Here is a 15,837-nt window from a genome sequence, read left to right on the forward strand (position 1 = left end):
AGAAAGAAAGAGTACATTGTGATGCTGATAATGAAATAAAGTATAAGATGACCCTAAGTTTATTGATGTGCTGATGACACATACTGGGAAAATATAGAAAATGACAACCCTATGGGGAACCCAAGTAACTATGCCCATCATAATAATGTGTCACGAGTCTTTGGAAATATCAGTTACAAAGTAATGCCATAGGAACTCTTGATCCAGGCTGAGTGAGTTTTCTTATAATTATGTGGATTTCAAATATCTACAAGAGTCCATATTTTCTGAACATGGGTCAATTTACCTGCCTTTGAAAACAGTGCAATTTGAAGAAGAAATCTTTAGTTATTCCTGGACTATTTCTTCATTCTCACCATATCTCTTCCATGTAAGAAAGGCTGCTTTTATGTTATATCATAGTTTTTAATACATTGTTTCAACCCTGGAAAGAATGACTTAAAGCATAATCTAGAATTTAGCCACTTATCATCTCTGCCACTTTCATCTTGGCACAAACCATGAGCATGAACTGCCTGTATTACTGTGAACAGCTTCCCTACTACTTCCTTGCCTTTACAAATTCTATTTTCAAGCTGGGCGAGGTGATGCATGCCTGTAATCCCAGCACTTGGGAGGCTGAGGCAGGAGGATCGCTGTGAGTTCAAGACCAGCCTAGGCTACATAGTGAGTTCCAGGTCAGACTCAACTACATAGTGAGACTCTGTCTCAAAAAAACAAGAACAAATTCTGTTTTCAATAAGTGGTTAATCTTTTTCAAGCATATCTCAGATTACATCCAAAATCCTCAAATATGACTACGTCTCTCTTAGATGTAAAAGCTAAAGTTCTTACACTGGCCAGCAAGACCACACGTAATCTGGCTTCTTGATCACAGCTCTTATAACAGTCCCTGTGTTTCACTCTATCTGGTCTCCTCAGTACTCCTTGAAGATTAAAGATGTTCTTACCTGTACCTTCTTTTGCTGGAATATTCCTCTAGTTATCCCCAGTTGCTCACTCTCTCATCTCTTTCTTATTTCAGCTGTCTCCTTATTAGAGAAGAACTTGTCTGATCTCCCTGATTAAGATAACAAGTTTCCATACCTTCAGCTTTCCCTATCTTCTTCCGTGATTTATTTTTCTCCATAATACATATCTTACATTGTATTTCTTTTATGTCTCTCTAGTTAGAATGAAAGCTCCATACTTGCTTTCAGACATGTTCACTCTGATATCTCTAGCTTCTAGAATAGTACCTCACATGCATAGGATTTTAGTGCGATTATGGGATAATGAATTAACAAATGAATTAGGATGATAGGTCCCACCTGGCTTCCAGTTAAAAACTTCTGAGAGTTGTCGAATCTTACACACCAGCATTGTCAATTTAAGAAGTAAGCTTCCCTAGTAATATTTAAAATCTTGTTTCAGCAAACTTTCAAAAAGCCAAAATATTTGTATATCAAAAGTAAATTAGATTTCTAAGGTAACATAAATCCTTGTCTTATTTTTCTCCCATGATCTTTAGTAGTCTAGCTTTTTGTAAAATGCATTTTCTTAAATATCTCCATTTTAAGTGAGTACTGTAGGTATTTTTACAGTCTGATGCTTTTGGTCTATCAACTGCCAGCTTTCATATGGAAAATTCTTATCTGTCAGTTTGTAATGAAATATACAGTGTCATCTTCAGTGGCTTGAAAGGACAAATTCAAGAAAAGATAAATTAAGGTTAATATTTAGATAACTTTTAAAAATTCAAATAATCATGAACAAACTAATTTTTCTGTTAAATTTATTTGAAGTCAAGATAAATCAGTGACTTCTATCCAGACCTACTTAATAAAAATCTGTAAGAGAAAATAAGTAAAAATTAAATTTTGTTATGCCCCTCCCTAATTGTCCCTAAGTTTATTCCTTTACAGAGTGCCACAAAATCATTTGGACATACAAAGGCACATTGCAAAGGAAGCTAGAGAATTTTTTTTTTTTTTTGAGGCAGGGTCTCCCTTTGTAGTTCAGGCTGGCTGTGAACCCACTATGTGCCCAGGCTGGCCTCTAACTCGAAGGGATCCTCCTGCCTCAGCCTCCTAAGTGCTGGGATTATAGGTGTGCACCATTACACACAGATCAATAAGGAATAATTTTGAAAATGAAAAATCATCTTTGAAAAACTCAAGTATCAAAATCATATTTAAATAGATTGATATGCACCTTCGGATAAACATACAGCACTGCTGATAGCTGAGCATTTCACTTACCTTTAAGAATAGAGAGGAGAGTCAGATATGCTTTGTTTCCCTCAATTTTCTTAACATCTTGTTGTTATTTAAACATAAAGTTGGAGCAACAGGGCATAGATGGAAATGATTTGCTAAATAAGAGTTAATTTTTGAATAGGCCTATAAAATGTTTATTTGCCTGAGAGACCAGAATATCCCCAAGAAAGTTACGTAGATTTCTCTGCTTAGAATTCTCTTCCCGAATTAAAAAAAAAAAAGAATTATCTTCCTGTCTTCTTGATAGATATGTACAAGACTCATGATGTTAAGAAAAGTTGCATATGTTTTCACTGTTTAGTGAGTAATGTACATCCCAAAATAAAGAGTTATTAATCACTGGACCTCTTTCCTAACCACTTAATAAATGACTTTCTGCAACTTTTTGTGACTACAGATAACATGCAATTTTATGTAAATAAGTTCTACTTTTGAAGCTGAAGGTGTATGACATAGCACATTTAAAATTTGAAGGAAAAACCAGCCCTTATTTTGAAATTCTATTAAATGGTTTCCTTTCTCTTCATCTCTAACTGGAAGAATTCCCCAAATCTCTCCATCTCTCCCTACAGTGCATCCTCATTGTCTAATATTAGTCACTAGCAATAGACCTAATAGCTTACTAGCAGTTTGTTGTTTTTACTTTTGTAATAGAAACTGTACAGAATAAATTTGCAAAGGATAAAGACAGTTTGCTTTCTTTAGACCTTTGCCTTCCAACAAGGGAAAGGAAGGATTTATCGCTTTATAAAACTTAAAAGCTTCCAAAATTGAAGGATGAGTGAACTGTAGTTTTTCAGTGAGAATCTTATGATGCTTAAGAATGGACGTTCTAAACAGCGCTGCGGGGCTGACGTAACTGCTTGACTGCTGCCAGTGCTGCTCGCCATCATGGCCCTTTCGGTGCGAGTCATTTATTGTGGTGCTTCACGCTACAAGGCCAAGTCCTCCAGCTCAAGGAGAAGCTGGAAGGTGAGTTCCCCGGATGCCTGACCATCTGTGGTGAGGGGATGCCCCAGTGCACCAGCTTCTTTGAAGTGACCATAACCGGGAAGCTGATTCACTCCACGAAGGGAGGCGATAGCTTTGTGGATACAGAGGGCACATTTTGGAAGCTGGTGGCCACCATTAAAGCCACCTTGGGTCAGGGCTAGTGAGTCCTGAAGGTGGAGCTCAGGACCTTGATCCCACAGCACCTAGAGACACTTCATGAAATGTCTCCGGACACCTGGTCTTTCCCTGATGCTGTCGCAGCTGCTGGGTGGGATGGAGCTTGACTACCCTGTCTCTGCCTCTGTGGGATATATCTTCTGGAATCTGACCCTGTACACCTCCCATCCCCAAGCCTCGGGTCCCCCTCCAAATTGGTCACATCCAACCACAGGCTTCCTCCAGGAGAGCTGAGGGTGAGGGTGGAGACCCATTTCCAGGAACAGAGGCTGAGGCTCCTGATGAAGGAATGGTTCACTGTAAAAAAGGTGAATGAGTGCCCCAAAAAAAGAATGGACTTACTGCACCACTCCTGCCTCGCAAGCATGGGGTCCTGAGTTCAATCCCCAGTACCAGGGGGGAAAAAAAGAATGAATTTTTTGCTGGGCATGATGGCACACACCTGTAATCCCAGCACTTGGGGAGGCTGAGTCAGGAGGATTTCCAGGAGTTCAAGGCCAGCCTGGGCTACGTAATGAGTTCAAGTCCAGTCTGAACTACCTAGCAAGACCCTTTCTCAAAAAACAAAGAATGGACTTACTATTCAGTGCAATCACATTTAGGAAGACGTGTGTCTCTGATAAATAAAGCAAATAGCTCCTAGGAATTATTTTAAATTTCAAACTCATAAGTCTCATTTTTTAAAATTATATTGTAGTCTTGAATTTTATTCCCTAGTCCTCTGCTAAGGACAAATTCTAGGATATTATTATCCAGGCTATGAATTAATGAAATAAATGTACTACAGGAAATAGGAAAATTAAAACAAACCCTAACTCATTCTTCACAAACGATTGGAAGAAATTCTGATCAAAAGAGCACACACCCACAAAATGTGGTGGTGCAGGCCTGTACCAGCTGCTTGGGAAGCTAAGGCAAGAGGATGACAAGTGTTAAGTCCAGGCTACACAGTTTGATGAGAACTAATACTGGAATGAATGAATGAACGAGTGAATATGTGAGAGAAAAAGACCCATGTCTAAACTAGTGTTTTTGAATTTCAGACAGATGTCATAATAAGCATCCAAACAGAAATACACACATACACTCACACACACCCACACCCACAAAATCATATTTACATCAGACTTCTGTGTAATACTAAATGCCAGAAGGCAAGGAGAAATCTTTAGAGGCTAGAAGATTCTGAGGAAAAAAGATAACACCCTCATCCCAGAAAGAATGGCTGCTATCAAGAAATCAACCAATAACAAATGCTGGCGGGACTGTGGGGAGAAAGGAACACATCTTCATTGTTGGTGGGAGTGCAGACTGGTGCAACCACTGTGGAAATCAATATGGAGATACCTCAAACAACTCAGATTAGAAGTCCCAGTTGACCCAGCTATTCCCCTCCTGGGTATCTTCCCAAAAGAATTAAAAGAATCATACTACAGCCATATATGCTCGCCTGTGTTTATAGCAGCACAATTTGTAATAGCTAAAACTTGGAAACAGCCCAGTTGTCCATCAACTGGAGACTGGATAAAGAAGATGTGGGTTTGTTTTTTTTTTTTTAAATAAAATGGAGTACTACTTAGCCGAAAAGAACAAAAAGCTAGAAATATTTATAGCTAAGTGGATGCACATTGAGGCCATACTCTTAAGTGAAATTAATAAGAAACGTGTAAATACTGTGTAGTTTCTCTGGTGTGAAAAACTAAAAGTGTAAATAAGGATCAAAATGTATAATTGATATTGTGTAATAGGAAAAAAGGTCTAAAAGAGTAGAGGAAGTTGGAGGGGTAGGGGAAAGGAAAAAAGGGAAAAGAAAAAAATACAAAAAAAGGAAAAACATGGAAACAATGTCTTTGTAAACAGGGAAGGGTGGAGGGGGTGAAGGGAATGAGGAAAAAATAAGAACCAAGATACATCATGTAAAGGTACAAGATCTCAATGATTAACTGTATTGTATACCTAAAATGTGCCAATAAACTTAATTTTAAAAAAAGTGACAGAGGGGCCGGGAATTTAGCTCAGTGGTGCCGCCACATGCCTCGCAAGCACAAGTTCCCAAGTTAAAAAAAAAAAAAAAAAAAGACAGCTGTTGCTCATTTGTGATTTAGTGGAAAAATCAGACAATAAAATTAGCAGCAGCAAAACCATGAAAGCATAAAGTACACATCAAACTACATCTTATTAATTTGCTTTTAAAAAGATATAAATTTTAAGCCAGACGTGGTGGTGGCGCACACCTGTAATCCCAGCACTCGGGAGGCTGAGGCAGGAGGATTGCTGTAAGTTCGAGACCAGCCTGGGATACATAGTGAGTTCCAGTTCAGTCTCAACTACATAGTGAGACCCTGTCTCAAAAAACCAAAACAAATAAATTTTTTTTTTCTGGTAGCAGCTAGTGAGTTTAAGGAGATAATACAGTATAGAAATAACTTAGATGTAATATCTTGGAACATCAGCAACCAGAATTTCACTGTCCGTGAGTGTTACCAAAGGGCTCATGATAGTTGTAATTGAAGAATGCTAGCAACATACATTTTTGTTTTTATTGTTGTCCAAGGAATATTTTGTTTCACTTTTTGAGATACGGCAGTTCTCAATAAGCTGGAAGTTATAAAGATAGGAACTCCAAAAGAGTTAAGATGCTAGAAGGCAGGAAATAAGAAATCTCTTCCCTGTGTACATGGATTTTGTATTCACTACCAAACCAACTAGATGAATTCCCAGAATTACAGGGATTTATCCCTCTAAGTTTTTTCTTCCTGGTTTCTACTTAGAGGAGATGGATCTCTGGTTAGTGTTAAGAAGGGAAAGTTATTACTGAAGCTGGAACATTGTGGAAAAAGGAATAAAGTAAGTTTGAATAAATTGAAGGGATCTCAATCGTATCTAAGAATCATGTAGAGCACTTTGTTTTTCATCAGTGATCAAAATATTAATATTTTTGTACTGAAAATTTAACTGTAAAATACAAGGTCAGATATCTGATTCAGTATTCTTTTCTGTGTATTTTTCAACATCTAAAATCATTATTGAGGGCTGGGATTTAGCTCAGTGGTTCCAGTGCCTGCCTCGCAAGGACAAGGTCTAAGTTCGATCCATGGTACCAAATAAATAAATAAAATCATTATTGAGTAGACCTCAGTCAGCTGAATGTAACACTACTTAGTAGGTGATATCTAATGTTTACTACATTCTTTTTTTTTTCTATGAAGAAAGCAGCCACAAGCAATTCTATCCAACTAAAATCTTTTTTAGTTTATTCTTTTTGGGGGGAATCTCTGTTGTATCTTATCAATAGTTTGCCTAATCTGTAACTTTTTGCCTTCTCCTAAATTTAACCACATACAAATGTTATACATAGAAGTATGTTATGGTCATAAAACAATATAATTTCAGCTACCTAATTGATGCCAGTTTCTCCATGACCAGTTTCTTCATCAGAAATATGGAGGGGGCCAAACAGATGTCTTTGTGGCAATAACTAATACAGTTAAGATCAGTGTATTTCACACATAAAAAAAATGTATGTGCTGTGTTTTCAGCAGGGCTGTGTTCAGTGACTCTGTCTTGTACAAGGCAGACTACTAGCCAAGAGGAGCTGAGGAGTAGGCAGAAAGGCTGATTAGTGCTATTTTTGTGTTTGTCCTAAGGACTTTATACTTATCACCATCACAAAAGCCCATTGTGCAAGGACCATTATCCCCATTTTATCAATGAAGAAACTGACACAGAAATGTGTAACTTGTCCAAAACAGTAAATTGCAGAGCCAGGATTTGAAACCAGTAGTTTTGGCTCTGGAGTCTCTAATTTTAGCTACTATATTATGCTTCATTTTATTCATTTTCTTACGTTGTTTTACTTTGCATTACCTTTGGCTAACAACCAGCAAGTAGCATACACTGTATACTACAACATTAGCAACTACTTGTGAAATTAACATATATTAGCAGTCTAGAATCAGTCAAGATGTCTCCAGAAAAATTTATGCCTCTTTGATAAGAAATTTTTTAGAAAAAATAAGTAATATTACTTAACTGAATATGGTTGGATATGGTGGCACATACCTGCAGTGCCTGCTATTTGGCAGGCCAAGGCTAGAGGGTCAAAAGTTCAAGGCCAGCCTGGGCAACTTAGCAAGATCCTGTCTCAAAATTTAAAACAGAAAAAGGATGGGGATGTAGCTCAGAACTTTCTGGGTTCAGTTTCCAGTACCACCAAAAAAATATATAATATGTGAAAGATTTGTTGTATTGGGTTTTTTTTTGTTATTTTATATCGTATCTTATAAAACAGGAACTATTATATTTTCACATAATTGAAATATATTCTACTGACAAACATTATGCCCTTATAACTGTACTTAAGAAAAAATCAGAGAAATATGTTTGAGCAAAAAATTGGGTTTGTCAGTTTCCCTGGTTACAGAGGATTAGAAGTGTACGGATTGATTAAAATTTGACCTTGGATGGAAAGATAATTTTATGAAGTTTGGTTCATTTTGGAGGCAGGTTAGAGATAGAGATCAGTGTGTGGATTTCCATACTGATTGGTTAAAAAAAATTATGTAGATTCAGTACACTTTGCCATATATATCTGTTGTATGTGAAAGAATGACAAATTTTTATACAAAATAGAAATACAATATGCAGTCTTAAAACAATACCATCTTGAATTTTAATTGTATATTTCTATGATTTCAGACCTGAGAGCAATCTTTGTGTGGAATTTTAATTGTAGGCAAGCAGTAGGATGTTCTCTTCAAAATTTCCCTTAAAAAAAAAACTTTATTTTTTGTATACTCAGAGCGTATATGTCTAATTGGAAGCATAGACTGTGTGTGTGTGTGTGTGTTTGAGGAATAGTGAATATATACAATAATTACTAAATATTTGAACAATCAAGTAATTTGGTAGCTGTAAGTAGATAAGAAAGAAGGCTGAACAAGGCTCCAGCGTAGGGACATTCTTTCAAATGAAAACACCTAAAATTCCTTTATGTGATATGGGACAGTTAATCTGGTAGTTCAATCCAGAGACTGAATGCTTTTCTTCGCATATATTTTCATTCAACAAATTTTAAACTAAATTGTTCTCCTTATTTTTTAATTTATGTTATTCACCACCAATGAATATTGCTTGTTTTATTAAATCTTTTGTTTTGCTGCAGTGACTTGTGGGGGCCAGCTCCTAACAACAGAGGCTTTGACAAAGCACCAGAGGATTCTGTTAAAAAGTTGTGTTTCATAATTGTAGTTGTCGTGTCAGAGCCTAACTGACTTGGAGCTGAAGGATTTTTGTGAGATGAGTAGCTGTGCCAGCAGGGACCCAAGTCTCCTGGGCTGGCCGCGCTCTCATTAAGATTTGCCGCTAGCAGTGGCGGTGTTCAGCATGTATGTGACGTGCATTCTGTTATTGTATGCTTGGCTTGTCAGCCTGCAGCTTTCTGACACTCACTTATGTCACTCTTTATTCAGAGAGGAAGAAGCTTTTGATAATTTGACAAGACAAGCTCTTAAACGATCTAGGTCATGGCCTTCACTGTCTGTGATTGTGAACATATTTCCTGAAAGCCCTGTCACTCATCACAGCTACATTTTCTCCCGGGGAGCCACAGGCCTGTCCTGGTCTCTTGTCAGCTCATACATTTTGGTTATTCATATACCAAATACAGTACTGGGGTTTTTTCTTCCCTTTTGCAAATGCTAGCATGTTAGTAAGGCTAATCCTTTCTCCTGTGCTGTGTTCCCAGCAGGGCTGCGTTCAAGGGCTCTCTCTAGTACAAGGCAGACAACTGGCCAAGGGGAGCTGAGGAGGAGGAAAGGCCGCTTAGTGCTGTTTTTGTGTTTGTTCATTGTTGTGGAAATATGAGAACTGGTGGCAAGGGCCTTGTCTATTGAGCACTTGAGTCTTGGTCTGCTGTCAGGGGCTGTTTAAGATTGAGTGTTTTATTTTCTTTGATGTTCACATTTGAGAATAGGGAAGTGGGAATTAAACAACAGATGCACTAAGCTGTTGTTCTCGTAAAACAATAATTAGCACCTGATAAAATTCAATATGGGTTGAAATGCACAATATAAACTCTCAATTCATCTAGTGTGGCAAACTGTGTTGATTCATCTTTGAATTTTATGAATAATAACACTCAGTTATTCATGTATGGTTTATTATACAAAATAGTTGGGCAAAAGTTGGCAAACAATGTAGCACATTGCTAAAACAGATGTATAAGTATACTTTGTATGTTTTCAGTTGTGAGACTTGAGGCCATTGGGGTTGCCATCCATCTAAGAGCCAGTAAGGTGAGATCACCAGGGCAACCAGTAAATACAATTGCATTTTTGTTATATTTTCATTTTAGGTGAGCTGCAAAGCAGTCTACTCATTCATTTTAAATATTTTAAAATAAATTAGTCCAAAATTTCAGTTGTAATAGTAAACTTTTTTTAGAATTACTTTATTCTGTCTCAGTGTTCCATGCAATCAATATCATAAATATGGTATCACATTACTCTATTTGATAAGAAAAATGTGTGTGGTGATTGACAAATATTGTTAGATATTTAAATATTTTAAATATTTGTTAATGATACATAGTTATATGTCATATATTTAGCAATAAAGATGTATGCTTTATATCAGTGTTTAAGTCTGCTCTTTAACCTTACATAGAAAAAACATTAAAAAAGGTAAAATATAACTGCATGGAAATGTTGAATATGTACTTATGACATAGTCAAGTAGGATTTTTTAAATTATAATACTATTGTCTGATAAAAGAAGTTTGGTGTTTATAACTACTAATTTTCTATATCAGTCATTATCATCATCGTCATGTACAGAGCATTCAGATGATTGTTCAAAAACCAACTAATTCTTTCTTTTATTACTAAATTGCTGCTACACAAGAAAAGGTCACATGGCAGAGTGGCATTCTGCCAGTGTATGACAACTCTGTGATTGTGATTTTTCAACCGTATTATTCTGAGGACACTGGTAATCAAGAACTATCCATAACTAATGTATAAATAACTGCTTGCTTATCTCTACAATAATCCAGCTCAAATTATATATATACACAGCAAAAGCTTAGGATAGAAGGTAGGAAATTAGTATTGAAAGATTATATTATACATTAGATTTTGTATTTAGAGATTTCTAATATAAACATGTGTATATAGATATAGATATATGTACATTTGAGTTTTCTTAAGAACTTTTATAATCTACTTTGTGGCTATCATTTGGTACTCACATGACGTTTACCTTCTGAAGCTATTTTTTACTTTTTTAAAGATAGTTTCCTTTTATCAGTGTTGTTCATCTAGAAATTATTGTGTATAAATGACTTTTTTAGTTAGACACTTGTTTCTATAAATATGACACTAAAACTGGAAAGCTGAGCATTAAACACCTTCCTATTAAAAAACTACATAGGATAGATATGCTTAAATTCTAGAAAGGATAAAATTTTCATCATAGTTTGAATATATTCCTTTTATGTTGTTCTTTTGGGGGAATCTAATCACTTATGGTGGTATTTCCAGTCAAAATCTTGCCACATTTTATTTCTTGAATTATTAGCATATCCATGTTATTTTTTAATTGTGTGATATGTTTTATCACTACTCTAAAAAGTAAAGGAATGACAGCACAAAAAATTGTTTCAAAATATATGTCAAAGGTTGAAAAGGTTTTAAAGTCTTGACTCATTTAGGTATGTATCTGGATATCTACAGATATATGTATACAGTATATGTACAGATACATATATATTGTGCAAACACATGCATATATATATATTTCTAAACAGATGCTATACATTCAGTTTAATAATTGATATTTAATTAGTTTGGTGATTTCATTTGTTAAAATCATTGATAGAGTATAATTATAAAAAACATACTTTGTTATCAACAGTTCATTTTCTTAGAAAATGGTAAACTGATCTAAACAGCTTGGTTAGAAAAAGAGTCTCCTTAACAAAATCATAATGTAGGCATAAAATGTAGGTCTATTTATAAGAAAATATCTCTCAATCACTGTCTTTTGTGTGTATGGGTGTTTGTTTTGTTGTTACCTATTTTAATTTCATTAAGTCCATGTTCTACAATATTGTTGAGGTCTTTTGGGTTTGTAAAGTTGTTTCTCTACAAATTTGGTGTGTAAAAATTTAACTTTTAAGAAAAAACGTATAGTCTTTGGTTTCTTGAGTTTCGTTGTTCATTTTTAAATTCTCTTTTTCAGAATATTTAAAGTGTGTGCTAAGTGGTTATATAAAAGATAGCAACAGATTTTAGAAATATATGACTACAATAAGGTCTTTATAAAAGCAGTTGCTATTAAATTGTTTTTTATCATATGTCAAAGTTCAAAAAAAATTTTTTTAATTCGGTATTCTTGGTGAGCCTTACTGATTTTGACCACTACTTTTTTATTTACCAGTTTAGCTGTGTCATGGCTCTTTATCACATCTTGGTGCCCCAAACTTCTAACCTGAAAAGAAAAAAGAAGAGAGAAAACTTTGTTACTGGCTTTCTGACAATGGCAGGGAGTGTGTTAAACCAGTGTAAAATTCAATTAAACTGTCTAGCCAGGTTTTTGAAGCTGAAATGCAGACCCTTTCTGTTAAGCTTCTTATTTTCCTGTGACCGACACCGGTGGATGCTGGGTTATGCCAAAACCAACAGGCTGTAAAGTACCTTGTTTCATGCTCCCAGCTGATCAATATTTTTATTTTCCAGGCTTGCCCAGAAATCTGGAGGCAGTATCACCTAACGGTGAGTAGAAACACCTTTTTTATTTTCCCCAAGACCCAGACTATTCACCCCTCTCTGAACTGCTGACCATAAAATATAGACAAGCATCTTCTGCTAGAAGATAATAAACATCTGAAGAGTTTGTGTACTGAGAAAGCAATAATATACTTTTTCTCTTCTGTCCTGCCTACTACCCTATCCTTTATCTTCCTGTTCTTAAAAGATTTTGATTGATTTTTTTATTACTTATATCATTTAATGATTATATCATAGTATCTCTCAGTCTTCCTTGACTATAACTTATTGAGGAGGAGGAATATACTGGAATCCAAAAAAATAGTAATAATCTAGTGTTTTTAAAATGTATCATTCAAAGTCCACAAGCATACAGTCCACAGTATCATCATTTTTCTCTTTACTGAAATATTTATACATTTTTAAATGAAGCTAGAAAAAGCTTAATGTATCTTTCATATAACTGTCCTATCTTAAGCCCTTCTTGATGTATTTGAATTGTATAAATATTTTCTTAATACTGAATTATTCAATTCTCTATTTTCATTTCATTGTGATTTTAGTTTAAGTAATTACAAAGTATTAATTTCAATAATTCACCAGAGCCCTACTAGTCATTTTTAATGTATAAAATGTGTTGTGCTAGGAGAGTTTTCTTTTAACCATACAGTTATACAATGTAATATATACTAATTAATAGTTGTTAAAAGCTTAACATTCTAAAAGGTTTTTATATATAGAAAGGTCTTTTTAAATAATAGAAAAGACAGTTTTTGCAAAATATGTCCTCTTACTCCTCTCCTCTTACAGAAATAAAAGGTAAAAAAGCAGTTAGACTTATACCACCATTCTGTCACAGCCCCCCCAAAACAGGAATAATATCAGGTGGCTTATTTTCACATTTTGTTAATCACCTTTTAATATATTTAAAGATCTTCAGTAGAAAGCCATAATTCCTCAACTATGCCTCAAATCCTAAATCAAGTTTAGTTAAAATTTTCAGTGTTATTTCAAAAGATATATACATATATATATATATATATATATATATATATATATGTTACAGATGTAATTCATCAGAATGTATTATGTTTGTGCTTATATGACAGTTTTTATCCTAATATAATGTGGTGAAATCCTTACAGTTTAAATTTTATCTGATCATATTTTATACTTCTCAAGATCACAGAGGTGCTCTCTGTAATCATATACCAGTATGTTTGTCATTATGTTTTAAATAATGTATTAGTAGATTTGACAGTGCATTTCTTTTAGCTTTCTCCCTAATTTAGAGAATTTTGGTTTTGAAAATCTGAAGTATAAAAAGTACCACTCACTCTTTTCATTATTTACAATGTTCTTTTATATAACTATCATTGAAAGTAAAACTTGGCTTCAGGTATAATAGTAGAAATAGTTAAAGGTTTAATATTTTAACATTTCAGAACATTGTAAAGAGAAAATCTGGGGTAAAATGAAAAAATGAATTTGCCTTTTGTAGAATATAATATGTTTTATATTTTGTGGGCACAACAAATTGTTTGAAAACTTCATTTCTCTAAATATGAAATCCTAGTTAATTTTTCAAAATAATATTGAAGTAACTAACATAATTTATAGTTATCAAGTTAATTAATAATGAGTTTATCATACAGGTATAAATAGCATTTGTATGCTTATAGATATGTGTTCATATTTACTAGTCTATCTAAACAATTAAATAATTACTTTATCACTATCTGGGCAATATCTAAATGTATGCATTTAAGCTATATTCAGTCTTGAGTAAAAGCAATATGCGTGTGATTTTAGTCATCTTTGGCTCTTTTATCAGGCGATGGACTGCCATCTATTGACTCATGGTAGCCCTCACACGTGAATATGGCATCAGTCAGAGCAATGACCAAGTAATGAACTAGTTTAGAATTGCTACTGTATATTCATTTAAACCAGTAAAGCTCTGGAACCTTATACTTAATCATTTATTTTTCTAAGCAAAAAGTGTCTATTTCTTATTCCAGTTGAATTTTTGAGGGGAAGGATTTGATTAATGTACCCAGTTTGGAAATCTTCACATTTGAGAGCTTTTCAATTGCTTTTATCTTCTTCTCAAAGAGTAAGACTAGAATGACGTTTACAGAACTTCAGTTTTAGCAACTACAAATTAAGATCTGTCTAGGAATCTTTTTTTAAGACATTATTTAAGTTAATATTATTTTTCAAACATACAAAAAAGATGAAGTTAACTAATATAAATCAGCTTATAAAATGTTCCTAATAAAAAATTCCTGAAAACATATTCTGAAGGAGAAAGTTCTAGAAGTGCTCTCTTTTCAGCAATTTCATTAGATAAAAATGAAGTCTCTAACAACTTGAATTTGAACAGAATAGCTTTTAATCAAATTTGACTTCACTACATTAGTAAAAACTAGAACCTCATTTTAAAGGGTCTGTGCTAATAAAATTCTAAATTACTCCCTACACACAAAGACCAGGACAATTATATGATTATGCCATTTTATTTATATACTCTAATAATGACTAATAATATCATATCATGTAATTTAATGTTTAATTTTTGATCAGGAAATGTATGTGGAAAAAAGAAAAAATATTTTTATTTAGCAATTTAACAGTTAATATTTTTACTTCCTAAAAAAAGTTTAGAAACTTTAAAAAATCTTTTTAATACTAGTCCTATTCTTGTATTTTAATTTCCATGTTATTTTGAGGTTATTTTCTAGAACTTGACTTTGAATATTTTTTTTCTCTTTCACATGATTCATTCAATTTAAAAATTTCCCTCTTTAACTATTCAAGAAGGAAAGTCCCTTCCCCCACCTCTTGTCATTTCTACTCTCATTTATATTAAAAATCTAGGCCAATATGGCCACCAGCAGAGTTTTATATCCAACAGAATTTAACTAGTAGAGTCTGTAATTTGACATGTTAGACATTTTGTTAATCTTGTTTTTAATCTACTCACTTTAGTTTGTATTTTGAAGGCTATATGTGTTAAGAACAAAAAAGGACATTGCATCTTTTATGTTTAATTTTGTGCTTGGGTTTCTTTATGTGTGTTGTTAAGATAAATTACAACCATATTAGCTTTTATTGTAACTAAAGCTTTAAAGAGGAAGCAACTGTAACTTCTTTGGAAGAATTAGTTTTAAATGTTTCTTTATTCGTAATATTTGAAATGATTAAAAGTCATACTTTAAAAGTCAAAATATTTATTTTCAGGAGAAAGGGAGAGAGTAGAGAAATTAGTTTCCTTGTGTTCCTTTCTGGCCCAGGAAAAGCTTCTGACCAGAGTTCAGTAGTAAGTAATACTAGTCTTAGATGAACGAGTTGAATGGCAGAGTATATCTTATGGACCATACTTAACAATATTCCATTTCATTTTGACACTCAGTTTTTTCTTCTTGCCTGGAAACATCAATTTAGAAATGTATTTTCTGAGTTTTCACAGTGTGAGAATGTTTTCGCAGTATGAGTTTTACACTAAATGAGAATTTTATCCTCTAAAGAATTCTATGCCATACCATAGAGTGGGTAACCCTTAAATATCATCAGATTGTTATTTAACTTTAGAATTATTTTATAGTCCAGAAGGAAGGAGTAAGAAAGTAGAGTTAGTA

General features: G+C 33.9%; 2 protein-coding genes across 5 annotated transcripts in view; both read left to right on the forward strand.

The window, feature by feature from the left end:
* Positions 1 to 15,837, forward strand: part of Zcchc7 (zinc finger CCHC-type containing 7) — a 219,070-nt gene that overhangs the window by 177,122 nt on the left and 26,111 nt on the right. For all 4 annotated transcript variants that reach the window (XM_010619402.3, XM_010619401.3, XM_010619400.3 and 1 more), the window contains one exon: positions 12,167 to 12,202. In XM_010619402.3, the coding sequence (XP_010617704.1) occupies positions 12,167 to 12,202 (36 nt within the window). The remainder of the gene's footprint in view (positions 1 to 12,166; positions 12,203 to 15,837) is intronic.
* Positions 3,150 to 3,746, forward strand: Selenow (selenoprotein W). Its single transcript, XM_033759088.1, is given in 2 exon segments — positions 3,150 to 3,201; positions 3,204 to 3,746. Coding segments are annotated over 2 exon segments (261 nt in total). The 3' UTR covers positions 3,413 to 3,746.

Source organism: Fukomys damarensis, unplaced genomic scaffold (genome assembly GCF_012274545.1).
Source record: "Fukomys damarensis isolate Sample0158 unplaced genomic scaffold, DMR_v1.0_HiC HiC_scaffold_36, whole genome shotgun sequence".
NCBI lineage: Eukaryota > Metazoa > Chordata > Mammalia > Rodentia > Bathyergidae > Fukomys > Fukomys damarensis.